We start from the raw sequence: 27,146 nt of genomic DNA on the forward strand, positions 1-27,146 counted from the left end.
ACCTGCGCCCTTTTCTCTCCAATATCAGTAAACAATTGGTTAGAAAGAGTTATATCCGTTTTATTTTTAATTTTATTAAAGGCATATTCAATCAATCAAAAATCACCCCTGCTCCGATCGGATGACTCGCACAATTTTGTTCTGTCTGTGGAGCCGCGGGTACATCACGCATTTTGCGGTGTTCGCTCAAATGAGATGCGCTCTCGTGTCAAGCGCGCTACTGTCGCAGCGCCCTCGTGTCGCGCGCTCTAACGTCGGCGCTCTAATGTCGCGCGCTCTAAAGGCGCTCTCCCTTCACACACCGTACCTTCGCCGAGAAATGTTCGCGCGTCGCAAGCATCAAGTGGCGGCGATCGTTGCGCACCTTACTGAGTTTTCCACTCCGAGTGCAATGTCGTCCCGCATTGAAAATCGCAGACGCGAGGATGCCGCCGCTGTCGCCTGGGAGCCGCCATTTTTCCACTGTGCTCGTCTTGGCTTTGGCCAACTTCTCATCAGGAATCCCCCTTGGAAGAGCGCAAAGACTCTTTGCGCACGCTCGCGGTTACCGGAAAATAGAGTACGCTAAAATAGCGCACGCAAAGCGCGAACCGTGGTTAGCGTTCGGCGCATGCGCAGTGGTCACGACGGTATTCTTTGCGTACTCATATTTTTAGCGTACGCTATTCTGAAACTCCATAATGACCTCGATTGTTAAGGATGTGCGCGAGTGGAACGTGCCATCATTACGTCAGCGCGTTTCAGCTACTTTCATAGCTAGAGGACTGGGGACATTTGTAAACAATGACATAACATAAAAAGAAACCATTGCGTCATGCTCGTGAAGGACGTGACATCGAACGTGGCCCACACACACCAAATTACGTACTGTAAAATCGTTTGTTCCAGTTACGGGATTGATGAGTTCAACTAGATATTTTGACTGGCTGTAAGTGGGAAAACCAAAGAATGAAACAATCGGGCACGATGGGCACTCGGGTTTGTGAACTTTCGGGATATCATAAAGTTTTGGGCGTAGATCTGTTAAAAGAAAAAAAAAGACGACGATACGTTGAGTCGTCTAGGCGTTTCTTCTTTTTTAGATCACGGAGGGGATTAATGAGGCATCTCTCAGATTTTGGAGTGGGGTCCCGTGGCAACTTCCCGAAATTAGCTGTGTCATGAAAAACCACCTGCATTTTTTAATAAAAAAAAAAAAAAAAACTCATTTGTCAAGTACAAATGTGCCTTTTCCCTTGTCAGCCGTAAGAATGATGATCGACTGAACCGATTTAAGATCCCGGAGGGCCAATTGCTTCAGCTTGCTCAGATTGGATGGCGTTCCTTTTGCGTTGTTAAGCGTTGTTGTTATGCGGCTGCGTGCAAGATTGATACCAGACGAAGTCACTCCTCAATTTTCACTATAAAATCTCGCTTAGAAACAATGCGTAGGGCCAGAGTGAAATCAAGTCATTCCAAAAGAAGGTTTACATGGTTCAGGGAGATTTAATGTAATTTTGAAGCTCCCAAAGCTCTAGCTGTACTTAGAAATCGATTTCACGCCTAACAGTATTACAAACAAAATTGGTTCAATAATAACCTAATATTACGTCGGGAACCCCTTTTTTTAATTTCATAGAAAGTGCTGCTAACCATGAGAGCTCCTCTGAGTGGCAAACACGAACCATCCAACCGTTACGAATAATTAGGAGAAGAAAACGACCGCCGACTACTTGTTTTACTCTCGTTGTATGGTGTTCAAGTCGCGATGAGGCATAATGAAATTTTCAAATATCGCCAAAACGGGTGTCGCGTTTGTTTAAATTATGAACGGCGAGACAATATTGTTAGTGTAATCACCTTATTCAACCTCTTTGCAGCTACGACAGATTGCGGTGTTCCAGCACTCCGTTCAGGATCACCTGCCTCCCGCCCGACCCGTTGAAAATAACAACCACACGGACGTGCCGCCAGCTGCACCACCCAAGACTGACTTGAAAAGTTCGAATCCGGACACCACCAACCTTCGTCACATTACCTCATCAGCCAAAGTCGGCGAGCTACGACGCCAACCAGATCCAAGTTACGATGAGCACGCCATCAAGGCTCAGGTTCAAGACCAGCGCGCAAAATCCAATGGCGACCTTTTACGTAATCACGCCAGTGTCCAAGATTCCAATCAGAGCAGTGAGAACCTCCGACTCAAACAAGCTAACGGACACAGCCTAGTGAGCGTGCTAAGGGGACAGCTACATCTGCACGACCACCAGACCAGTGATCATCCGCATGACACGCATGACCACCACCACCATCACCACCATCACCATATGACTCGGCGCGAAGTGCGAACCGCCAAGACCCTCTTCTCAGTCGTGATCTTCTTCATGATATGCTGGTTCCCGCTGTACACCCTCAATTGCGTGAAGGCCTTCTGTGCACATTGCGATCCTCCCCAGTGGGTCTTCGATTCGCTCATCATTCTGTCACACCTGAACTCTGCGCTGAATCCCTTCCTGTACGCCTACCGGATGAAGGACTTCAGGGAGGCCCTTCAGAGGCTTCTCAGGTGCAAGCATCCGGCTCCACTCACGGACGTCCGCACGCTGTGCCACAGGAACGGAAGGTCCCCGGAAAACCACGCCGCAGATGACCCTCCCGGCAGAGTGGCAGTTACGGTTGTTGCTACACAGGCGTGTTGACCATAAAGTGTAGTGACATCCTCCTGCGGGTCGAACTTTGTTCACAAACTTACGTGAAGGCAGGAAGACCATCTGCGACGGGCCATGATGCTGCATCACTCCTCTCTACATGTGTGGTGCATTTTTTATTGGTGCACAGTCGATCATCTCAGGCTACGTTCGTCATCAAAACAATGAAGCAGCACAAGCGGAACGTCACGGGGAAAAGTGCGCGTAAACTCGTAAATTAGGTGGACAAGTCTCCCAGAAATCATCAGAAGTGTTGTATTGCATTTGCTTGTGCTATCGACGGAGGATGTAACCTGTGTTGTGTATGTGTACGATGTGTAACAATCAAGAAGTGATTTGTGTGCGTGTTGTGTTTGTTGTGCGTGTGACTTAAAGTTGTTGGTGTTCACAATGTGCAACAATGTAGAAAGCCCTGGAAGGAAACGGGTATAAGAGAGCGACAAAATGATGTATCCAGAATTAAGTATTTACCAAAGTCGTGTAAGCGTTTATTCCTCTTGAATTCTATTCAGCTCTCAGCTAATCGTGAGATGTGCCTAATCAGGACTTTTTGGAGGTTGTCGCTCTTAAATGATGCTCAAGGTCACGCAGTATTGGACACCACAGAGATCAAAGTAAGGAAGATTACATCGTAATAATAACATCTGCTATTGTTCTAGACTGTCGATTAGAATTCGTGTACAAAATTGCGAAGTTGCTGAATTCCAAGTTTTATTTATTTCCATAAGTGTTCACGTTTTTGTGCCTGTATAAACATTGAAGTAACACTTATTGTTATAGATGTGTTTCTTCGTATTGATCTCCAAATCACCAAATTATCAATAGCCTTACGCAACATGATTTGAAAGCAAGACATAGTCTGGAAGCCTCAGACCGAAAGTCGACGTTTCGCTAAGTAACGAAGGTTCCATCCTGTGTTATTTGTGTAAACGACATTCCTCTGGCAGCTATATTCAGCTATATATTTTCCCCAATACAAAGACGTCTAATGTTTAGTAAAGCATACCTACTGAATCGGCCTCCCAAGAGTTTTCGAAGCAGCATTGACCTGTCAGTCAGAGCATACAACACTTCAGATTGAATTCAACTCCTACTTAATTAAATCCATCTGAATGTTCTTATGTTCATGTGAATTATGGTGTTATGTCCTTCAACGGCCTTCTCAAATGCTGAAAAATCAGAGTCGGTTGGCAATGCTTCAAATAAGTTTTCTTTTCAACGACATTTCAGAGTCGTGAGAAATAAAAAAAGTGAAAGCCGTTTACAAATCCCTGTAACGTCGAATTGGAGCGCAGCTCTTGAGGAGGAGGAGTGAAGGGTACTGATGGGAGGGTAGACCCCTCCTCCTTCTCCTCCTCCTCCCCTCATTCTTTAATATGCTCCGGGGGGTGGTTTACACTGTCCAGTTGTGTGAGGAATTTGTTTTTAGAGCGCAGCTCTTAGGGGCCCGTTTCCGGCTTGAGCGGCGTCGGCGTCGGCGTCGGCGTAACCGCGCGGTGCATCATGGGAAATGCCCCATAATGCACCGCGCGAGCCCCCCACCGGGGTCACGTGACTTCGTAGGGGGGGGCACGTGACCCCCCTGAGGTCACGTGACCCCCCGAAGCCACGTGACTCCCCTGAGGTCACGTGACCCCCCGAGGTCACGTGACCCCCGCCGATGGCGCGTGACCCCCCGATGACGTCATCGACACTGATGACGTCACCGGCATCCACATCGTCATCGTCATAATCACTGATGACGTCATCATCAGTGATGATGACGATGACGATGCGGATGCCGGTGACGTCATCAGTGACGATGACGATGTGGATGCCGGTGACGTCATCACTGATGATGACGATGACGATGTGGATGCCGGTGACGTCATCAGTGATGATGACGTCATCAATGATGATGACGTCATCAGAGACGATGACGATGTGGATGTCGGTGACGTCATCAGTGATGATGACGATGACGATGTGGATGCCGCTGGCGTCATCACTGATTATGACGTCATCAGTGATGATGACGATGACGATGCGGATGCCGGTGACGTCATCAGTGAGGATGACGATGACGATGTGGATGCCGGTGACGTCATCAGTGATGATGACGATGACGATGTGGATGCCGGTGACGTCATCAGTGATGATGACGATGACGATGTGGATGCCGGTGACGTTACCGACATCCGCATCGTCATCGTCATCATCACTGATGACGTCATCAGTGACGTCACTGATGTCGTCACCGACATTCGCATCGTCATCGTCATCATCACTGGTGAAGTCATCAGTGACGTCACTAATGACGTCATCGGTACCCGCATCGTCATCGTCACTGATGACATCATCAGTGACGTCAGTGATGATGTCATCAGTGACGATGACGATGCGGGTACCGATGACGTCATTAGTGACGTTACTGATGACGTCATCATCATCGTCACCACCATCGTCACCCCCCTGGTTAGTCTAACCCCCCCAGCGCCCTTCCCTCCTCCTCCTCAAGAGCTGCGCTCTAATTCGGCGTTACAGGGAGTTGTAAGCGGCTTTCACTTTTTTCCTACCTGTATCACGATGCTTTGGACATAATATTAGAAATTTCTTCTAGATTATTTCAATATTTCTGATAACAATACGATACATCGGCAGAGGCGCCGCGGAATATTGAGTATAATTATCAGAGTGATTGAAATGACCTGATAAAAATTCCTATTTACCTCAAGAGAGGGGGTTGGGCCGACAATACGAAATAAGCAAAATGAAATGATAACGCTAGAGAAGAGAAACACAACGACGAAAAAAAAGGCGGCCAAACCAGAGCGAAATTAATTATTTATTTCGCTTGTTGTACAGAACCGAGAGTGCCTCGAATAAGGGTTTAAGCATCGACGACGAAGAAATTTAAGTCATATAAATACCGTCAAGATTTCCCGCTTTGCAATTTCAACGTCAATTCGATTCAAGCCTGTAAAAGCATCGCATGCGAATATGAAGGGCGGCCCCTGAAACGTCGGGTGGGCCCGTCGCTTTAAGGTTCTGGGGTAAATTCAGAGAACAACACTGCTTGCTTCACGTATAAAGATTAAGTAAACTCTCCTAATACAGGATAAAGACAATATAGTTAGATATATGTATATATTACTTAATTGTAATTTACACTTATATACAGCAGAATAGCCCCGAGCACCGAATTATTCAGACCGAGCGTTTCACTGTAGCGACAGAATGCATATTTCACCGCTTCCACTTGTTACTGTCTCCAGATCAACAGCGCCGACGAAGTAGCATTACGAGACATAAGAAAGAAAAGTCCTAGGGTAGGCAGAGATTTGCATATGTGACAATCCACATCTGGTTGAAAGACTAAAACCTTAACCAAATAGCACTCTGTCGGAAGCAAAACAAAGCGTATACCGAACATGGTGAACAATCGAGCACGACTTTTGTTTCCAGACCCTGAAGAACTTCGTTCCACGAGCACACCTTTCATGTCCGGTGGTCATACCATGATGACGTGTCCGTCAGGATCCCCCTGTGAGAAGAATGTAAAGCAGTTTTAGAAACAACACGTTTAATAGAATTCGATGAGCATACCGCTTTAAACGTACGAAGCAACCCCTCTGGGTTGGGCGTTCATAAAAAAATTGCGAAAAAGATAACCAAAATATTTATTTGCGAGACACTGATAATTGCTATCGTTTCGCAGGTCTGCTATGTACGTGCTTTTTTCGAGAACAATCTTAGAGTTTTTTTTATACTTGGTAAAGGTGACAGCGGTTGTCTTACGTTTCACAGAAATTTCGCTTTCAGCGTTATCTTAATCGTAAGTTGGAAGTCATTTAAAAATATTCACAGTAAAAACGTAGATGGCCCTTTATGACAGAAGACGCTATTCGCTCCTGTGTACTTTCAAAAAAGCTCCCGAAATCACTTCTGCCCATAAATCAAGATAACCTAATACTCAGAGTGCCAAAACTGTTTTTTTTTTGTTGTTGTTCGGTTTGGGTTCAGGTTTACGGCTTTCGGTTCAGTTCCGGTTCATTCCGGGGAGCAAAAGTAACGGTTCAAGCCGATTGTAACCAGTTTGAACCGCTAAATTGGTCATTTGTTTTCCGCGTTGTTTTGGATATACGTGGTATTTTCGTTGTGAAACGAGTAACTATACTGTATAGTTTTTTTTTTTGTCGTTCGCATAATGCACTTTTATTTTCAAATTCCAAGAATAACCATGTTGAATAAACCTGAGACCGGTTGAGCTGAGCTTGAGACGTCGTCATGTCCTTTTTTGTTCCTTCGACTTTATGCTCATTTCTGCCCTTGTCTCAGGTTTATTCAACATGGTTAACATTTACCAGCTCGCCGGCAACCTTAAAATATTATCTCTAACCAAGAATAAGAAGTTGCGTCATTAAATTTCAACGATACAGTAAAGTAAATTATTAACATACACAACGTCGTGTTAATACGACACAACATCCATCTTTTTCCCAAGTCACATACATTTTACCTGCATCAAAAGTTTGTCACGAAGTCTAATAGGTCGACCAAAATAGCCATGATTGGTACAACTTTGAGTCACAGTATGAAAAGTTGAACCGTAGTTGTGCTTTTGAACTAAGGAATTATTTATAGTGCATGAAACCATGGAATGGGCCTACCGTGAAGTATAGATTACGAAATACGTTTTGAAATATATAATGACGATAAAACTGGGCTTAAAGCTATATTAATTTCAATATGTCATAGAAGTGTTAGGACAAGCCTTCAGTCTACGTTTTACAGAAACACTGAGCGGCAATCATAATGCTTTTTTTACTAGCCAACATTGTTTACACTCAGCACCTTGATGCAAGCTAAGGAATCAGAAAGCAGTGATCAAATTCATTCACTCTATTCTATACATGCCGTCGTACTCAGATCGAATCTAACCTAAAATTGCGCGTACCCAAGGGAATTTTTTCTCTTATATAGGATAAGCTGGCATAGTCTGGCTGTTTGAGGTTTGTACTTGACAAGATGCCGGTCAATTCAATTTGCAAATAAGCATCACCATTGCTAATTGATATTTTTTTCTAAATAGAACAAACTAATATTCCATGCTCTACTGTACCTGGCAGCAACATAATTGGTCACTTTGTGACGGTCTGCGTGCATAATCGCCACAGTTTCGTCACTCGCTCCTGTGTACTTTTTTTTTTCTCCAGCCCACAAACACATAAAATTGCTGTTCATCACATAAAAGAGGCAATAACAGACTTCTATATGTTTTAAGTTATACGTATATGTTCCAGAAACACAGTTATTTGAATCAGCTTAAAAATTAGAACTTTTTTTAAAGTTCTCTCAATCACCTTCGACACGTGCCAATCGAAGATAAAAACGCCAAAAAAGATTTGCAGATCATCTTTCAGATCATTTTCGAGGTGTCATTTACTTATGATGTATATCTTTAAGGTGATCAACTCTTTATTTATGTTGTCAAATCTTAAGTCAGTAATTTCACATATTTTTATTATCATCAATAAATTTGAATGTATGAAGTTCACATAACCGCTTGAGACCGACCGACACGAAAGGAGGAGAGCTGTAAATACGCCTGCTGTTGAGCCGATCTGAGGAAACGTGCTTTTTTGTTCACCGCTTGGCAGTGTGAAACACCAAGTTGCAGCATGTGTTAACAATACTTTATGCTCACATGATAGATCTGAAGGAAAATACGCGAAGTGTGCAGCAAGAGGGAGATAATAAATGGTATTCTTCAAAAGACTCTGATAAACATCGCTATACTGAAAGAATACAGATATGTGTTACGCGCGAATAACGTAAAGAACAGGCAAATGTTCGTATCATCCTAACATACATTATGTTTGGCAAACGGCTTCCATGAACTCAAATATCTGCGAAACACTGCCTCGGGAGGCTAACGCTGTATTTGTTTTGCGCGCCCTTGTTATGTATAAAGCACGTACTTTACAAGTATGTGCTTTATCAGTCATGCGCTCTAACACATTATAAGGCTGTCGTTATATCATCGCAAAACGGCTATATATACCGTAAAACTTTACATTTTAATGCGAAAGCGCTAACTGTCCCATAGAGCGAGCCGACGTTATCAGTTTGAACTGCGCCAAACGGAACCTTAAATCCTTTCTAAAGTAAGTAGGCAGGCGAGCTGGTTGATGTTACACATTTTTGAAAACCGGAGACGACGGACGAAGAAGGGGACAACACACAAAACGTCTCAATAGAGACGTTTTGTGTGTTGTCTCCTTCTTCGTCCGTCGTCTCCGGTTTTCAAAAATGTGCTCTAAGTTAAGCCAGCTCCTAGCTATGAAACCACGCGAAAACCCCAGACGACGGCACCTATACTTCGTTTCAGCTTCGATCCGAGCGCGGCCGATGTAATGAACCGAAGGGCCAATCAAACAGCGAAAGAGTCACAAGGTCATGGCGTGCTCTCTGCAGTTGATAGGACCAGCCGCTATTCGCCGTCTCTCTGTGCGCGCTCCTCCGCCGGCTAGTCCTACCAAACGCAGAGAGCACGCCATGACGGTGCGCTTTCTGCGGTGTTTGATTGGCCCTTTGGCTCGTAACATCGGCCGCGCTCGGACCGCAGCTGAAACGAAGTATAGTTGCCCCGATCCCAAAGGAGCGGAGTAAAGATGATGGATTTCGCCTTCAGTTCCATTGGCTGGCGCGCGTCGACGAGGCTCCCATTGGCCACTGCGCGCGTCAGTTTCAATGATCGCCACCCCATGGCGCTGCGTGTCCGCGACGCGAGCGCGCCTGTAACACGAAGCGTCCAAGGTCAGAGCTGTGAGGAGAGCTAACAGAACGCACGCAAGGCCGACGCAAATACGCTGCAAACGAAACACGGGAGCGGAAGAACGACACGCACGCTTTCGCATTCACAACTCATAAGAAGCGCTTAGGTGTACAGTCAGCACGGAATAAAACCCGAACGCCGGAACGCGTGGCCATTAGGGAGGCTCAAGTGAGGGTGGGTGCAACTGCTAGATCGGGGATCACGGGACATGGACGCCATTTAATTGCTAAATTTTGCTGGGAGTGTATGGGGCAGGGTGTAAGATAGACAGGTGGGGAAACGAGAGCCGAATGAGCGACCGCATTGTGTCCCCCTCGGTTTTCTCTTTTTCTGTGGCGCCATCTATGTGGAGCACCGCGAACTCTCACTCCGGGTGGGCGACCGATGGCGACCGGCTAAACTGACGGAGATGGTTTCTCGTGGATTTTCAATGGAGGACTTTCGTGTTCCCGTTTTATTTTCCGCACTCTCCCATAAAGTTCCGCGCAAATCCGATTCCGATTTTTTTCCTCTCGCCGCAGCGCCATCTGTCGCAAATCGGGGGTACCCGGAAGCAGACGAGTACACAATCCGGTCACGGCGCTGCGGTAGACTTCTATGGGCCGTTTCCCCACCTGTCTATCTTACACCCTGGTATGGGGCAAAGGGTCGTTTTATTTCGCAACTCAGGTCATAAGAGCCCATTAAGGTGCTTGAATAATTTACACAAGGTTTAAATGATTACTTTTCCTTAGCCACACGTTTTGTTGCGATAGGTTAAGTACTTTTTAACGCGAAAAAAATGGTGAATTCCGCCATCTCGGACGTCGCTGCTTGTCTGGTAACCCTGCTTTCTCCTCTCGACATTTGCAATTCTGGGAGCGAAAAGGAAGCGAGAGAGGCTGCGCGAAGGCGTTCCTTGCTTGCAATGGGAGGCGAGAGGAGGAAAGGCGCCTGGAGCAACAGAGGTGCAACAGAGCGGGCGTCTGCTCTCGTGCAGGCAACATTGCCGCATATCCTTTCGCGAATCCTCTCTCTCAGGCGCTGCGATTACATTGCAAACGCTCTCCAGGTTTTGAGTTGCACTCACCCTCACTAGAGCCTCAGTCCCTAGTGGCCATCAACACAGGCTGCTCCACCTGGAGGGCCCCTAAGAACTAAATAAAATGCGCCGGGGTGTGAGGGTGCGGGTCCTTATGATGTGCTCGTCCCTCGCGCGGCGCGACTGCGACTTCCGCGTTTCGCCGGTGGCACGCTGTAAGCGCCGTCGCTCTAGAGTAACTGTATATGCTCCGCTTGCGGAGCAGAGTACCGCAATGGTGCCATTCTGGAGCCAAGCACTGCGGGAAGCTACGGTCTGTTTTTGCAGGGGACGCGAAGGCGCAGATGCGAGGCGGCGTGCTGTGGCGTGCTACGGCGCGCTGCGTAAAGAAAATAGTGCGGCGTGTGGCGACGAGCCGCACAGGCGCCGTCAGCGTTGTCCCGTCGTTTCCTGTTTCCCCCTCGATTGCACAAATCGTACCCGCGGATCCTGGGGGTCGCGTGTGAAGTGAAGTCGTCAATTCATTGCGGTAAACGACGCAGCGGCTGACGAAAACGCCGTCCCCTCGCTTCCGCATCAGAGCTCGCCGACTCGCCAAGATGGCCGGATGTGCCGGTCGCGTATCGCGTATCACTCCGCGAGAGCCGCAGACGCGAGCAACGCGATCGTCGTCCGTGTCGTCTGCTTCCCATACCTTGGAAACGGACGTCCTAAAACATCGCTCGCGTTATAAAAAAAAAAAAAAAAAAAAAAAAAAAAAAAAAAACAGGATTATATTGTACTTAGTTGACGCACATAATGTTCAATGACTTAGGAAGCTTTCGGTTCGTTCGATTTTGGTCTAGGATCTATATTTGGCGAACTCAAAGCGGAAAATATGCTCCCCCGAAACTCGGCGCTCTGGAAGGCCGCTTTCCCGCACGAAGGTCGGATCCAGTTCTGCCCACGTGACCACTCCTCCGCCAATACGGGGATGGCGGCGAAAAGAAAAGGAACGCGATACTCTGGCTCTGGAAGCAGAGCCTATACAGTTACTCTACGTCGCTGTAGAGGGGCTTCACGTCACTCGGGTGCTGTTGTGTCGCGGTACTGTTGCCCGGTCGGCACCTGCGGCTTGCGCTCGGCGCGAGGAGGTCGATGCTATGGAGTAGCAGCAAGCTGCTTGCGCGCGAGACAGTGAATCACGCCCATGGTGTCTTTTCTTCTTGGCGTGCGCTTACAGCGCGCCACCGGCGAAACGCGGAAGTCCCAGACGCGCCGCGCGAGAATCGAGTACATCTTAGTGGGACCCGCACCCTCGCACACCGGCGCATTTTCATTAGTCCTTAGGGGCCCTCTATGTGGAGCAGCCTGCGTTTATGGACACGCGTTCCTTCGTTCGGGTTTCATTCCGTGCTGACTGTACCTCTAGCTTGTTTTTAACATCTACTTTTGCTAGTTTTGAGAACATTGCATTTCACCAGAGAACTGAACTGTTTAGGATTGTTTGCACGTGACGGTCATTGCACTATATGCTGGTGGTCCTTGTGATATGTTCTTGCTGACAAAATCAAATCCGGTGGCGGAAAATGCACGCTGCAGAGGGTTCGCGCTCAGTGCAAGCCATATATTTGAATGACAAATTATTCTTGCTCAGTGCAGCGTCGTGAGGAATGGCGTGAGGGTCTGGCACCACGAAAACGCGCATTGTAGCAAGAATGTTTCTGTAAACAAAGTAGTTTCCGCGACCACGCTTTCTGGTCCGGGCCGTATATAGATACGGGGCCGAGCAACTTCTCCAACACAGTATGCTCTTAAAACTCCCCCCCCCCCTTTTTTTTTTCTCTTTATTCCTCAAGGACTTTCTCCTACGTTTGGGGGTATTAATTCGACAATTATATTTGTGCCACTTCTTAAGAGCATTTTGTTTAAACTATGAAGTTTAAACAAAATGCGGAGGTGGTCGGAGTTTGGAGAAGAACTTGAGAACGACACCCCTCCGAGACTTAGAGCGGCTGCCAACGTTCGGCTGTCCCTCTCAAGTCACTAGGATTTTTCTTTTCAGGTGTCCCTCCCGTACACACATGTAGTTCTATGTAACGTCGGTTTGATAAGTCACCATCTGGTCCTTTCTATGCTTTTATTCTCAAGGACAACTTTCTAAAGCAGTTCAGCTGCAACGAAAACATGTTTGGGTGCCTAAAATGACGCGTACGTGTAAAATGGGTCGTGCAACAATTTTCTTACTTTTAGTAAATACCGCTAAGAACTAATCCCTGACGTTTACAACTTGCGAAAAAAACCTATTAGTCTTCCTCGCCGTGCAATGGCAGGCGCATCTAAACCGTGCAATCTGCCGCATCTAAACCTTATGCAAACATACTTCTTTTCGGCGACTTCAATGCGCACATTGACTGGCTTTCTTATGGGGACCCAGTCCCTCGCGACCGTTCCGACGACGTCCTCCTTGAGATTATGAGCGCCGCTGGCCTGGCCCAAGCATGCCAACAACCACCGTATACGACCCACGACGGTACACCAAGCTTTCTTGACTTGGTGCTCGTTTCCAACCAGACGAGCCTCGAAGCCGTTGACGTATCGGAAGGCCTCCACGGCAGTGACCACAAAGCCGTGGAACTTCGCTACGCAGTCTTATTGCCGCGCACAGGGCATTACGCTCGAATGTTGTGGGGGTTCCGGCAACTTGACTTTGATCATATGGTGCAATTGGCCCACCTGGCACCATGGTGTATGACCTCCGCAGGATCAGACTGGTTATCCAACTATGACCTGTGGTGTGACTTCATGGTCGCCATTCAGAAGGAATGTGTTCCTTGCTCCGTCCGCTCATCAAAGCGAAAACACTCGCTGTGGATCACAGCCGACATCATCAAGGCCGCGCGAATCAAGCGATCATTGTTTCGGCGGGCACGCCGATCCCAGTGTCCTGCCACTCTACAACTTGCAAAAGATCACCAACGGACACTTAAGGCTACGATCTACATCTCCCACCAAAACTACATTCGCGATATTGCTGAAAGGGCTAAAAAAGATCCGAAAGTCTTCTGGAACTACACTAGATCCCTACGCCATTCATCCCAGCGACCATGTTTCGTCGTCCACGGCAAGATGGCTGACTCCCCACAAGAGATCGCTAATCTTTTCGCCGACCACTTTCCCCCTATAAACAACAATGGCCCATCCCCGAATCACCCTGGACTGATTTCGCTCAACGAACATTACGCTGATGCCCCCGACATCCCCGCAGCGCGACCCTCGACAACAAGGGTGGGAAGCCTCGCCCAGTCGAAACTTGACACTGTGTCCTTCACAACCGAGTCTTTACAGGAGGCGCTCTCCAAAATCAAGCCCTCTCACAGCTGCGGTCCAGACGGTATCGCGCCGACGTGGTTCAAACGGCTCTGTCCGCTAATGCTACCGACCACGTGCCAGATTCTGCAAGGGCTGTTCGACAGCGGTACTGTGCCAGGAACGTGGCAACGAGCTTTGGTCACTCCGCTACACAAAGGAAAAGGGAAGCCGACGAATGAACCAAAACATTACCGTCCTGTGTCAATCACCTCGATTGTCTGTCGAACATTTGAAAGGATAGTCAACGGCCAGCTTCTCAACCACCTTGAAGAATCCGGCTATCTCTCCGACAGTCAGCACGGCTTTCGAAGAGCTCGCAGCTGCGAATCAGCACTGGCAACTATTACCCATTTTATCAGTGATCACATGGATAATCGAACCATGACACATCTAATCCAACTTGACCTAAGTAATGCGTTCGATACGCTCGACATTAATCTCCTGCTTGAGAAGCTCACAGACGCAGGCATACAGGGTTTCCTATTCACCTGGATATCAAGGTTTCTGCGGAACCGCAGCCAACAAGTTGTGTTCTGTGGGGCACGCTCTACAGAGAGGGTCATCTCATCAGGAGTGCCACAGGGCTCTGTCCTCGCTCCGACGCTCTTTCTCATGTACGTGAACGACATGCCACGCAACGACAAGTGTATTCTAGTGCAATACGCGGACGATACATCGATCGCGACGACAATTTCGTCCCAGTCTGACGCACGTCACTTGCAAAGCTATCTAGAAGATATAGAAAGATGGATCTTGAGACAACACCTAAGCCTGAGCGCATCAAAGAGTTCCGTGATACGTTTCTCGAACTGCAAAATACCGACAAGCCCTGTATATACTGTAGAAGGCACTTCATTACCCGCATCAGACCACCTGTCCATCTTGGGTGTCACGTTTTCCCAAAACTTTAATTTTTTCGTACATATTGCCGGCGTTACCGCGAAGTCCCGCAGGACGCTTGGCTTCATCACCCGCGTCGCAAGGCCAGGTGGGCCGGCGGTCCTGCAGGCACTATATACATCCTTAGTCCTGCCTTCATTGGAATACTGCTCTGCAGTTTGGTCTCCCCCTCAACAACACCTAATCGAGAGACTGGATGTGCAGCGCCGCGCAACCCGCAAAATCTGCGCCTGGTCCCCTGGCACGACCGACGTGCCGGACCACACACGGCTCAGAACCCTTGGCTGGCGGCCCCTCTATCAGAGACGGCGGATTTCTCGAGCTCGCGTGCTGTGCCGATTGCTCGACGGATCTCTTTCGGGGACTCGCCTATTGGCAGCCGTACGTCTCGGTAGAAGATCAGGTCAGCCCGAACTTCTTCGAGGCAGGACTGTTCGTCACACTGAATCCCTGCTGCCTGCCGCCATTAGAGACTTCTTGACCATACCACTATAGCTTCTCGTAGCCCTCTGCCCACGTCGCACGATGAATCCCGGGAACTTTGCAAGGTATTCGCTAGACTAATGCCTTCGCGTCTGCTGCCATCATGATCTTCACTCCCTCACCCCCTCTTCCTCTCGAATCATAATCATCACCATCGCCATCGTCATCAGCAACATCATCGTCATCACCACCACCTCCATCATCACTTCCATCATAATTTTAACGCTTCTAAAGCTGGGTAGTGCTGTGACCCCCCATTCACACTGGAAGCGGATCCGCGTTCGCGAAGCGGTTGCGAAAGCGGTTGTATAAAGATCCAGTGCAATTGCACGCGCATTTGATGTCATCGTGTGCGCGTGCAATTGTACTGAATCCTTATACAACCGCGTTCGCAACCGCTTTGCGAACGCGGATCCGCTTCCAGTGTGAATGAGCCCTAACTCCCAACGTACACGGCGGCAGGCTGGCAGACGCACACGCGTAAGGGTTTTTGCCTATCTGCTTTGCCTGGCACGCCGCCGTGTGCGCACCAATTTAAGTGCAAATAAATCACTCACTCACTCACTCACTCAAATGACGAAAAAAACAACTTTCCCCTCCTTAACTCGAATTAGAACACGTGGCCACATGATCTGACGCTAATTATATACCGTGAGCGTTTATCATGGACGATAGGGTCAGCAAAGCATAGAGAATGGGCTGAGCTTCATACATTGTTAGAGGGCGGCTATTCTCAACTTTGATTGAACGCGATCCACTACCCGAATGTTTGGCTATGCTGATTGTCATGAAGCCGAGCACTCGACTCAGGCTCATGATTATCGAGTACATCATGGTATCACGCGACTCGCGGTGCCAAGTCGTGATGTCACTCGGCATCACGGTTTCAACGACGCTAATGAATCTAGAGACGTTCTCAATTTAAATCGACTTGACGCAGTGAGTCATGTAATTACGTCGCGATGCGTCACAGGACCACGTGATAGAACATTGCTAGACAGCATGTCTTGACATTATGACCTCACGTGATCACGTGGCACATGACTAATCATAGTGCATATACAAAACCGCCACGAGAACACACAATTTCTGATACATTGCAATTCTGTATATGAAGATTTGATTAACACATAGAGATACACCTGCCAACTTTTTATTCTCAAATATTCAGCTTGTGGTAATAACAAAAAAAAAAAAAGTCCGCGAATCGTTTTTAACCGTTTACCGTTATATTTTTTTTTTCTGTTCGGCTCCGGATCAGTTCCAAGATGGCGGCGAAGATTTTGGTTCAGTTCAGTTCTGGTTCGGCTATAAATAACGGTTCGGTTGCGGTTTTTGGCTCGTTTTGGTTCCGGTTTGGCACTCTGATCGTACTGGATGTTTAAGCGAAGGCTTTCAAATTTCATAAAAACAATGTGGTTAAGACAAAAAAAAAAAAAAACGTTTTCCGGGATTAATTTGTCAGTCAAGACAGACGTCAACAATTGCAAAAAAAAATAATAATTAGCTAAATAAGGAGCTAAATATACTGATCAAATTTTATTTAGTGAAATTAATCACACCGTTCAAATTCAAACCTGCTAAGCATAATCGAAAGCCACTAAATCAACTCATTTTAGAAAGATATAAGGCAGGTGATGCTTTTTTTCAGCGTTCCGAAAAAACGCTTCATTTGGACGTGTTTTTAGGTTTCAACTTCTTATCGGAGCGCATCTTTGCTGCAGCGGTCCAGCTCCCCAATGCCCAAGGCGCGGAGCCACCGCTTCGCCTCCGTTGTAAAATGGAGGGAAGTATGGTGCACGTGTGTTGCGCATCCTGGTCACTGGGGAGTAGGACTGCTGGCTCAAATATGCACTTCGAAAGGAAACCGAAATCTAGAAACGCGTCCGAATGGACTGCTTTTTTGGAAAGACCGTAAATGCAGCCCCTCCCTTGTATCTTCTTAAAATGAGTTGATTTCATTGTTTTCGAAGATGCTTAGCAGGTTTCTCATTTAATTGATTTGCTTATTTTCCCCAATTAACACGTTAGTTAGTCAATTTTATTTGATTATTTACTTAATAAGTATGTTTTTCGTAATTTCTGACGTCCGCTGTCGCTGGCAGTTTGTACCCGGAAAGAGAAACTTTTTTATCAACCACCTTAGTTTTTAAGTATTTTTGAAAGCCTTTGCTGAAACACCCTGTATATACCGAAGCTATCGCATCTTTTTTCAACCACTAGTATTACAGGAGGGCAAGCGTGAGCTTTCCACCACACAAGGTTTATTTATACTGAAAAATACACAAGTTGTTTTATAGAAAACCCCCTGTACTTTGGAACCCCAAGGATCAGATAAGTGTCCAGTACGTAAATAACCACTCCTCTATCGGGTTGAATTGAACCTGAGAGGGATTCAGCTTAGCGTGTATCAGGTTCAGACTGTACCTCTCTCATATTCAGTCAGAAAGAAATTTTAGAAATAAAATAATTTATGTTTTATAAGAGAAGCTCTCGATTTCTAACGTTCATGGTAGCAGCCGACTTGATTCTGAGAACCCGACACGTGCAACAGGAGTGCTGTGAAAATCTTAAAAGTGATAACCAAGCTTTTATAGCGGAGCTGTTAAGGGCTAGTTTCCCCAGGATCGTGTCCCCCGCAAAGAAATGTCGACACAAAACTCTGGTTTCAGCCGTCGCTCATAGATGGCGGTAGCTGTCCAGAGTGTTGTGTTTGCCGGCTGCCCGCTTGCCGCCGACCCTCATAGATGGCGCAACCTTTCGAGCCTTTCCACTCTGGCTTGCCGACTTGCGGCCGGCCATTACTTCATTCCCACCATAGTACAGCTTCGCTGGTATTCTTTTTTCACCAAAGTGGAAAGGCTGAAAGTTTTTTTGTTTGCATTTAATGTTTCAGTTTTCCGATAAAATTAAGTATGAAGCTCGCGTAGCGAATAGGTGAAAGCCTTCCGAAGGAACACCATCGTCAATGATTCGCAACTCGCCAAAAATCTCAAACTCGTGAAAGAAACGCAGTCATCTATCAGGTAACGACGGGCAAAAACAGGAACAATCAGCCTTTTAACCAGTAAGTTATCACAGGGCGTTCTCAAGACCCATAGATCACTTTGCAAATAATTATTGCCCGAGTACGCATGCGCGGCCCGGATTAACGTAGATATCCTAATGAATGTCCGTCTTGCTCTGCACATATCGGAGAGAACACCGTCACCGGCGTTCTCAGCATCATCGTGCAGTTCCCGAGATCTCAGCTCTATTTCTGCGACGGCTAAACAAACGCCGGGCGCGGTTTGTTGTGTTCACACTTCTTTCATTGACCGTTTTAACGAGAAAGCATTAACTGGGGGGTCCCATGGAGAGAACCGGCGTTATCAGCTTTTGAAGCCGCGCCAAGCGGCACCTAAACTCTCCTGTCCCAATGGAGCGAAGCTCTCGACTGTAGCGGCGATTTGATGAATATACTCCCATTGGCCGACGCGCGTCATAATTTCAAGGAACAAGCTCCTATTGGCAGCCGCGCAACGTAGTTCCAAGGAACGCCACCCCAGAAAGAAGCCCTCTCCAGGGCGGCGCAGCGGCTCGGCCGCCGGTAAGAGGGAGCGGCTAGCCGCAGAGCCAGCACAGCCCTAACGGTCAGACTCCGTAGCGGCTGCACGGCCGAGCTCAGCGCGACGCAGCCACTTCACTAGGGCGAGCGCTCGGCCGCCGGCCAGAGACTCGGCAGGAGTGAAACATGGCCGTCCACGTTAGTACGCCACTGACGAACTAAGAAAGCGGAAGAACGACAATCATGTTTTTTTTTCGTCGAATGCCACAATTTCATTTACTCCAGTGCGACAATGAGATGTTCACGGGGACTCCTCACCATCCGTGTTTCTTAAGCCCTCGGTGGCTACAGACGTTTGCAAGTACGGCCTCTCGAAGCCGCCATCTTGCTGCTGGGGTGTGTACATCACCTGTGATCAAGCATTGCTGAGATGTGCCCATCGTTTCCAGACCGACGCCCAAAGAAAGCGTTTTCCATTCACAGTGGCAAGAGTAGCTCTCGAAGCGCGGATACTTGCAAACGTCTATACAGGCTGTTTCAGGTAACTTGTGTCAAGACTTCGAGAAAGCTGGTGCAGGCCACCAGTGTCAAACCAGCGCAGTATCGCCCGTAATCCTATCGAGCAAGTCAAGATACATCGTTTGCAAATTTGCCAAACTGGCTAATGAACCCCGACTAATTAGCAAACGTCATAAATATGTCCAAGCGCAACGCCCTTGCCCCCCACCGTTCTCCGTTCCTTTTAAGAACTGTAGAGTGTGTTGAAATACATCCCAATGAGTTGTTTTCACCAAGATACCCTTCGTCTGCCTAAATGTTTCAAACATAAAAAAAACACGTGTGAGATTTAAGCTATTTTACGTGACTAAGGGCACTATCATCGCAGTTTGCTAACGAATAGTCATTTAGAATCATTTATATCTCACGAAATATTCTCAAACTTTCTTTAAAGCTCGAAAAAAAAAAAGAAATAGACACGTACACAAAGGCTACCTTTCTAGAAATAACATGATTAGATGTTTTTCAGCGCTCTCTACAAATTTCGTATGGAAGGGTTGCGCAAAAATTAGTAGTTAAAACGAATCTAATTAATCTGCGTTAATTAGCCAGTTTGGGACATTGGAAAACATACCTTGACTTGCTATATACGCTTGAACAACGCTGTATTTGGTTCGACAGGCGTAGCGTGCTACTGTTTATTTTTATTATTTTTCCTTTAAATTTTGATACAAAGCAGTTGAAACACCCTCTAATATAAATTTAGCGAGACCCAGCGCGATGAATCATATCGTAAGTCTTTTAAGTAAAAAAAATAAAAAAATAAACAACGCCTAAGTGATGTCTATTTTGATTTTGGGACACAGCGCGAACAACAGACGTGGACGAAGAAGAAGCACACAGGACGAGCGCTGGCAGCGCTCGTCCTGTGTCTTTCTTCTTCGTCCACGTCTGTTGTTCGCGCTGTGTCCCAAAATGAATTCCCACCAACTCGCCCAACTATCCATTCTTCTAAGTTTATTTTGATCTGTCTGATCTCCTTAAAGGAGTTGCATGGTAACCAGAGTTGCCAACAAGTGAGCCGATTGACGCCAAACTCTGCAAGTTTCTTCACCCTGTATAGCTCGTGACCTATGTCAACGTCCAGGTAATATACCGAGCGCTCATATATTTCAGAACTCGCTTGCATTGAACTTTCCAGTAATGTTCTACGATTCTACATGGAAGACTACTCACAAAGCCTCGTCTGCGGTTCCTCCTGGAGAGGCCGGCGGCGGGGGCTTCAGTGATGACCGTGGTCAGGTATTTGTGGCCGTCACTGGCCTGACGGACGCTCCTCGTCACGTTCTTGATTCCGTTACTGGGCCTCAGCACAAGCGAAGACTGATCTGCGTGTACGATCAAGCGCCGTTAGTCATAAGCGAAAGTGTACAAGTTGGCAACTTAGAGAGCTAGCAGGTATGTGTGTTACAGCTTATGTAAGGCAGCCAAAAATGCGCACGATATTCACTAAACTGTGCGCCTTTATGTGATACACTTTGCCACTAATGAAAAACATATCCCCCAAAAAAGTAGCTAAATACTTTAGCTTAGTGTTCGGTAAATTAATAACAGGGCCGCCGTCGATGGGAAACGGATTACTTTACCATTGCAGAAATGCGCTACTTATTGAGCTTATTTTGTCGCTACAATGGAGTAATTAAAATAACCTCTCAATTCTACGAATCTGTCAGTCTCTGAAAATGAAGAGTCAAGTAGTTTAGGAGGAGCTTGAACTTGACAACCTACAATACTCTGCAAAATATGACTTTATGGACGTCAACATAAAAATCCTTAGCACGAAAGCGGTGCATGGAGGACGCCTTGTAATAGCCGCAAGGTCGTCTTTGACGTCTTCCAGCCATTATTTTCATTTTGTATAAGGTAACTGGTTATCAACTAAAAAAATCACAATCCTAAATTGCATAGCGTATTGCTTTAAAAAGACTAAAGAATGGACGCCAAAGCATTTCTCTGAAGAGAAGCGTATGCAACGTTACCGTAGAACTCTTCGATGACTTCACGGACGTCCCCATTCTTTCCGCTGGTCCCGCGAAGTATCTTCGTGGTCACTTTCTTCCTCAGCGTCTTGGATGGTTGGCTGCTGTCCACCTTGGTGACGAACTCCACCTCTTTGGTGGACTTGCGGAGAGTGTCCCTCAGGAACGAATCCAGTCTGTCCTCAGTTTGAGCTCCTGCGACCCGTCCTCCGTGCACGCGACACTTGTCCACTGTAACCAGTCCGTTCGGCGTCTGTGTGCTTTGTGAGACTACTTTTTTGGCAAATGACTTTTCCCTACCAGTCGTCAGAAGGTTCGGGACGCTAATAGACTTGGTTTTCCGAAAGACGTCGTCGAGGTTGCTAAGGTCGCCGGCTGCCGAATCCGTTGTGGCTGAGTGAAGAAAAGGCCTAGAATGATTCCCCCTTACGGTGCCACCAGGACCCGTGGTCACGGTTGAACTCTGGCCGGGGCTTGGACATGGGCCTCGTTGAAACTTGGAATTAATGGAGTCGCCTTTTGATGCAGACAGCACGGTCACACCACTGGGGCGACTCTTGCGAGGAAGTTCGCCGTGGATGTCACCGTTGGCTTTGAACGTCTTTTCTGGAGTTGGACTACGGCTGGCAACTGGGATTTGGCTGCGGCTGGCAGAAGGGGACGTCATCTGAATCCGCGACGGCGGGGGTGAAAACGCCGAACGTACGTCCTCGTCCTGTTTAGAAGTGGAAGGCTGGGGGGTTGAATCTTTGGGGGTTTCGGCTGCTTTTTTTGTTGTCGTGTAGACCGTCAGGTGCTCATCAGTCACAATGTCGCGTTTGATACCATTCTGCGATGCCGATCTAGACTCACAATGAGACGAAAATCCAAGTTCTTCCATGACATCGTCATCATCTGCGAACGGAATGGGAGAATCCGACAAGTTCGACAGTATGTCCCCTTTCTCCGAATTACCGCATATGGACTTAATAGAAGTCTGGTCGGCCCCTCGGATTAGGCGCGTTGATGACTCTACCGTTTGAAGAATCGTCGTAGTTTCCACGGTGATTTTTGATTTCACCGGAGTGGCTGTCCTGGGACGAGACAAGTCGGAAGGAGCCCTGGCAGCCCTGTCCTCTTCGAGGCACTTTCCAAACTCGTCTAGTAAAGCTTTGGTCTCATCCCCCATCCCGGGCGTAGGGGTGGCCGTCACGCCACTTTCTGTCCAGGTAGACTTCGATGCAGTGACTATCTTCTTCGGTTCGCTCGGAGTCCTGGTCAATTCCTCACACCCTGACATTACGAACGTCGTATTGGGATAGAGAGGAGTAGCCCCAGAAGTCACGGCTGTGCGAGCGAACACCGGCTGGCAGACTGGCATCGCGTAAAAGGGCCTGGGTTGAAGCGGCGTGTCATCCACATGGGGAAGGAGAAGCACTGGGCTTGGACCCGACGACACGAACTGGTGCGTGTAAGTCACGGGCGTCATATGGTGCACGACAGAAGCCTGAGTCAGCACAGGAGCGACAGCATCTGGTGTTGCAGTCTGGGTTCCGTGATCTCTGTGGCAAGTTGGGGTAAGGACGGGAATGGCTCTGGTGCGCCTAGCTGCGTCCGGCTTGGACCAGCGCTCTTGGCTAGGCTTCTTCCAGAAATCGCTGGGAGGCATTGGCGGCGGTGTTGGAAGACCCGTGTTCTGCATTTCCTTTTCTTCCTCTGATGGCTCGACCGGACGCGGAGAATCTGCGGTAATCTCTGCTGGGCTTCCAGGACGAACCAATGGCGTCGCACTGTCGATAACGTTTGCCTCGTTCAGAATGTCGTCTGCAAAAGAGAGGTAATTAAACGCCTTTCCAATGACAACACCAGTAGAAAAGACTGATCCACTTGAATGGGGCCCAATGGAGCCAACACCACCTGGACAGAAGGCCTCCACACGCGTCATCATAGTCAGATCGATCGAGGCGAGAGATTGGGCACGAGTGCTGCGTCAGTGTTCGGCTGCGGCTCGTGGCCAACCAGCGCGTCGAAGGTCGGGCTCGGGTCCAATAGCCGACCGAGCGCGATCCGACTGTGATGACGTTTCATAGAGGAAGAAGAAACCATGCGGAGGCCTTCTGTCTAGGTGGTGTTGATGGAGCTCCACTCTGAGCTCCCGCTACTTCCCGGGGCCTATGTGGGTCCCATCTTGTGAGCTTCGCATCCAGCCAAGCTGCATAAGCAAACTAGATGCTTTAATTGGCTCACAAAACACAACAAATATTGGTGGAAAGTGCTTTTCTTTTATAAAACCGACTGATTTATACAATTCGAACGAATGCCCGCACCCGTTAAAAATATATGCTGGTGAACACAATCAAGATTTTTAGATACACAAAAAAAAGAAACGGGGTGCGCCTCGGATAAAATTATTTAAGCGAGGGTATCTTTGCGAGAGTAATGTTTCTTCTTCCAAGCAACATGAAAGACTTACATTTGCACACATAAAAAGTCATGCACGCGATTTTAAGGCGACTTGCTCACACATTTAACAGTTCTCTCAGGTGTTGATTCCGACATCATGAAAAATGTAAAGCGAAAGTCATGTAGCGTACATACACCACGGCAGCCTACGGTACAAAAAAAAGGGACGGTGTGAAAAATCAAAAGAACAGGGAGATAACAGCATTCGTTCATAGCACTGAAGTTTTTCTAGTGAAAAATAGGACAGGGTCGAGGCGTACGCATATGTAAATTTAGAAGCTTAGCGGCTAGATGGATGGACTTCACAACTCGATGTGCTTTGAAGGTAAGGTTTACGCAGTTCGGCTTGCTATGGTATCATTGCCGAAACAAATATCAACATTCGCTCTTGTTAATCGTTTGAAATTATAAAAGTATTCTCCAACTCTCAGTGTTACGCAGCATACCTGTGACATTCCGGCGTGTAACTCTATAAACCTGAAAGCACCGTCGTAAAAAGAATGTCGCTCTTCATTGAACCCTAGATCTAGGATGTTTGTTATTCACTTTCAAAAATTGGCGTTTCACTCATTTTGCAGTAGATACATTACCTCTTTTCTTCTAAGCATTTTATTTCGGCAACAATACCTTTTGAATCTTCAGATTAACAAAATCACCAAGGAGACAAGTTCTTTTTTGGAAAAGTTTATGACTTTGTGGCCAATAACTTATTTTGTCTTATTTTGACGTATGCTGCTCCGTGAGGCACACTTTTACACATAAGTATTCCCGGGATTCACTATTTCTCTCATATGTCTCGCATCGTACCCAGATCACAAGCAAGGAGTGCATTTTTTAAAGTTTGTAGAAGCAGAGAAAAAAACTATTTGATCAGCTGGCCCTAATATTCAGCAATGCGACAGCCAGGCCGGATGGACGGATGAACACGGCGGAACATTTAGAATCGGGCGGCGGCTTCCACCACCTAGTGTCCTGTGTTGTACCCTCCTGCTTGATCAGGACGCAATTATATAGAACGATTTTAACGTCTTGACACTGTAGTCTCACATTCGCTTGCGTAATATTTCCTTTTTGTCCCGAACACAAGTAAAACTTTAAATATAAGTACTTTCTGCAAACGCCTCGTTCCGTGGCATGCGACATTTGTACCTCTGCGACGAAGCAGTTTTTATAAATTCAGTAATGATTCATTGTTCACCTCCTTTTCTTATTTCGGTACAGATTGCAAAAGGTCGCCATCAATTATGTTTTACAGTTCCACCGCCAGTCAGTGCCGACATCTCGCTCTTTAAATGCATATATCTTGTTTCCTATAAATCACGATGCCGACGAGGAATAAAATACTACGTCCGTGCTAGAATACGGTATATTACTTATCCTTATTGAATACTTGTAGGCAGTAGCAACACCCTCTGTCCCGTTCCCCGAAAAGAGTCATGCCGCGCAGCAACCGTCTCTCCTTGTATGGTTTCGGCAAACCGATATCCATTCATCCATCACTTCTGTTCTGGCTTCCGACGTGTCTCGGCTCCTCTCTCAGGTTTCCCCCGTGTCCTCACGGCACAGCACCATAAGGGCCGCTCGACACGGTTCTTGCTGCTCAATGAAGGACCCAAGCGGGCTTTGACATCGGGCGATAAAACATATTATTGTAGCATTAACATTACATCACAGATGATTCATACTGCTGCATTGAGGATTTCGGGCCATCCTTGTCTTCTTCGTCACCACGGGCCTCTCATCGCGGCTCTTATCCCGGCTGGCAGGCGTTAGCATTCCTCCTCGTTATCTCAACCACTCTTGGTTCCAACAAATAATTTACTAGGGGCAGGGTTGGACATACTATCGCGATAGTATTTGGGAAACAATTTTTGTATTTATATTTTTGTATCGCGATATAATCTTTCAAACAGTATCGCTATTTGAATATCAGAATACATTTTCTGTGTATTCCTTGTATCAGGATAAAATCAAGGACCAATGTATCTCATTAACATTTTTGAGGAATCAATGACACACCCGAGAAAGTTCAAGCGACTGTTTTCTTTTTTTATGTGCTTCAAATAAAGTGGAGGGTGCAGTGAATGGTACCTTCCGGCTTTGCTATCAAGCAGACCATGATTTATTTTGGACATTACGTCCCTGAGATCCGAGGGCCCCTTCCCTATTGCGCAATTATAACGTATCTCTTCCAAGGTGCTTCCGTGGGTCGACTATTATGTAGGTTCAAAGCGTTAAAGACACAGTGGGCACGAGCTTCACCAGCGTGCATTGCACTCCCTGAGCCCATCGCTTTGATTAGGGTAAACATTCTGCCTTCAGATCATCAAATGAAAGACACCAGTTCATTCGAAGGCGACGTCTTGAAATTACTACAAAGGAAGGCGCCGGGATCGCATTAGAAGATGCCGACCTGTTGGGGTGCAAGATATCTAAAAAAGGACAAGCGCTCCATTTTGGACGGAACGTCCAACCTAGTGAACACTCGCTTGGTTTGCACAGCTCTATGTTAAAAGTAAAATGTCAATTCTACGCTAAAATTATGCCGTGCTCGAGAACGCCCACGTTCAATTTCAAGCTACATCTCACGAATAAAAACCGTTTTCGTTTTTTGCATTAGGTGACTTCTTTTTTTTACTTTATTTACCCAATGCCATTTTTGAGGCAAAATCTTTATATACCTAGAAGTAGAAGGAAGGACCTTCGCATGCTTCAAAACATTCCCAGTGTGAATGCGGTTTTTGTTCGTCTTAATGGAGCCTGTGATCGTCGGCACCTGTGGATAGCTTAATCTCGTCGGCTAATATGACGCTTTGGCCAAATGGGCAGCGGCAGGCCGACAAGCTATTTGAAAAGCTACTTCTCCTCAAATGTAATTGAGTAGAGCAGCAAAGTCGTACGTTTATTTTTCTTTGAAGGGCTACCATATAAAAGGGTAATAATATATGTAGCAGAAGGGCTGTCCTTATAAATATTAACTTGCGACCGGTAATTCAAATACCAAAATCTGAAATAGTTTTTCTTTATTTTAGAAAAAATTATTTCACTCTTTCTGCCGTGGCAAGTTATATTCCTGTATTTGTATTTCCAAATACTTTTCTAGTTTTCAAATGTATTTCTGATACTCAACGCGATACCTTTGTAGGGATGTATTTCAGTATCAGTATTTTAGAGTATCTCTGCCCAACCCTGATTTAAAGAAACAGACGTCACTCCGCGACAATCCAATGGCTTTGGCGTGGACAGTTTTTGCGTAGTTGGAACGGTGGAATTCTCCGCAGCCCCGGAGTTTTTTCTTCTGAATTGGGAGAAGTGGCTGTCGCCATCCATCGTTGTGGGAATGTCGAGCGCCAGCCGAAAC

General features: G+C 47.0%; 2 protein-coding genes across 2 annotated transcripts in view; one reads left to right on the forward strand and one right to left on the reverse strand.

The window, feature by feature from the left end:
• The window catches only part of LOC120843396 (octopamine receptor Oamb), a 243,256-nt gene extending 239,325 nt beyond the window's left edge, over window positions 1-3,931 (forward strand). Inside the window, exon 3 of the mRNA XM_042290367.1 lies at window positions 1,860-3,931. Coding sequence (XP_042146301.1) covers window positions 1,860-2,678 — 819 coding nt within the window. The 3' untranslated portion in view covers window positions 2,679-3,931. The remainder of the gene's footprint in view (window positions 1-1,859) is intronic.
• Window positions 3,932-5,549: 1,618 nt separating this feature from the next.
• LOC8028114 (mucin-5AC) overlaps window positions 5,550-27,146 on the reverse strand; it is a 101,344-nt gene continuing 79,747 nt past the window's right edge. Inside the window, exons 11-13 of the mRNA XM_042290368.1 lie at window positions 21,344-23,146; window positions 20,541-20,692; window positions 5,550-6,210 (exon numbers count right to left, since the gene is read on the reverse strand). Coding sequence (XP_042146302.1) covers window positions 6,178-6,210; window positions 20,541-20,692; window positions 21,344-23,146 — 1,988 coding nt within the window. The 3' untranslated portion in view covers window positions 5,550-6,177. The remainder of the gene's footprint in view (window positions 6,211-20,540; window positions 20,693-21,343; window positions 23,147-27,146) is intronic.

This window comes from Ixodes scapularis, unplaced genomic scaffold, assembly GCF_016920785.2.
Source record: "Ixodes scapularis isolate PalLabHiFi unplaced genomic scaffold, ASM1692078v2 PGA_scaffold1__304_contigs__length_218370807, whole genome shotgun sequence".
NCBI lineage: Eukaryota > Metazoa > Arthropoda > Arachnida > Ixodida > Ixodidae > Ixodes > Ixodes scapularis.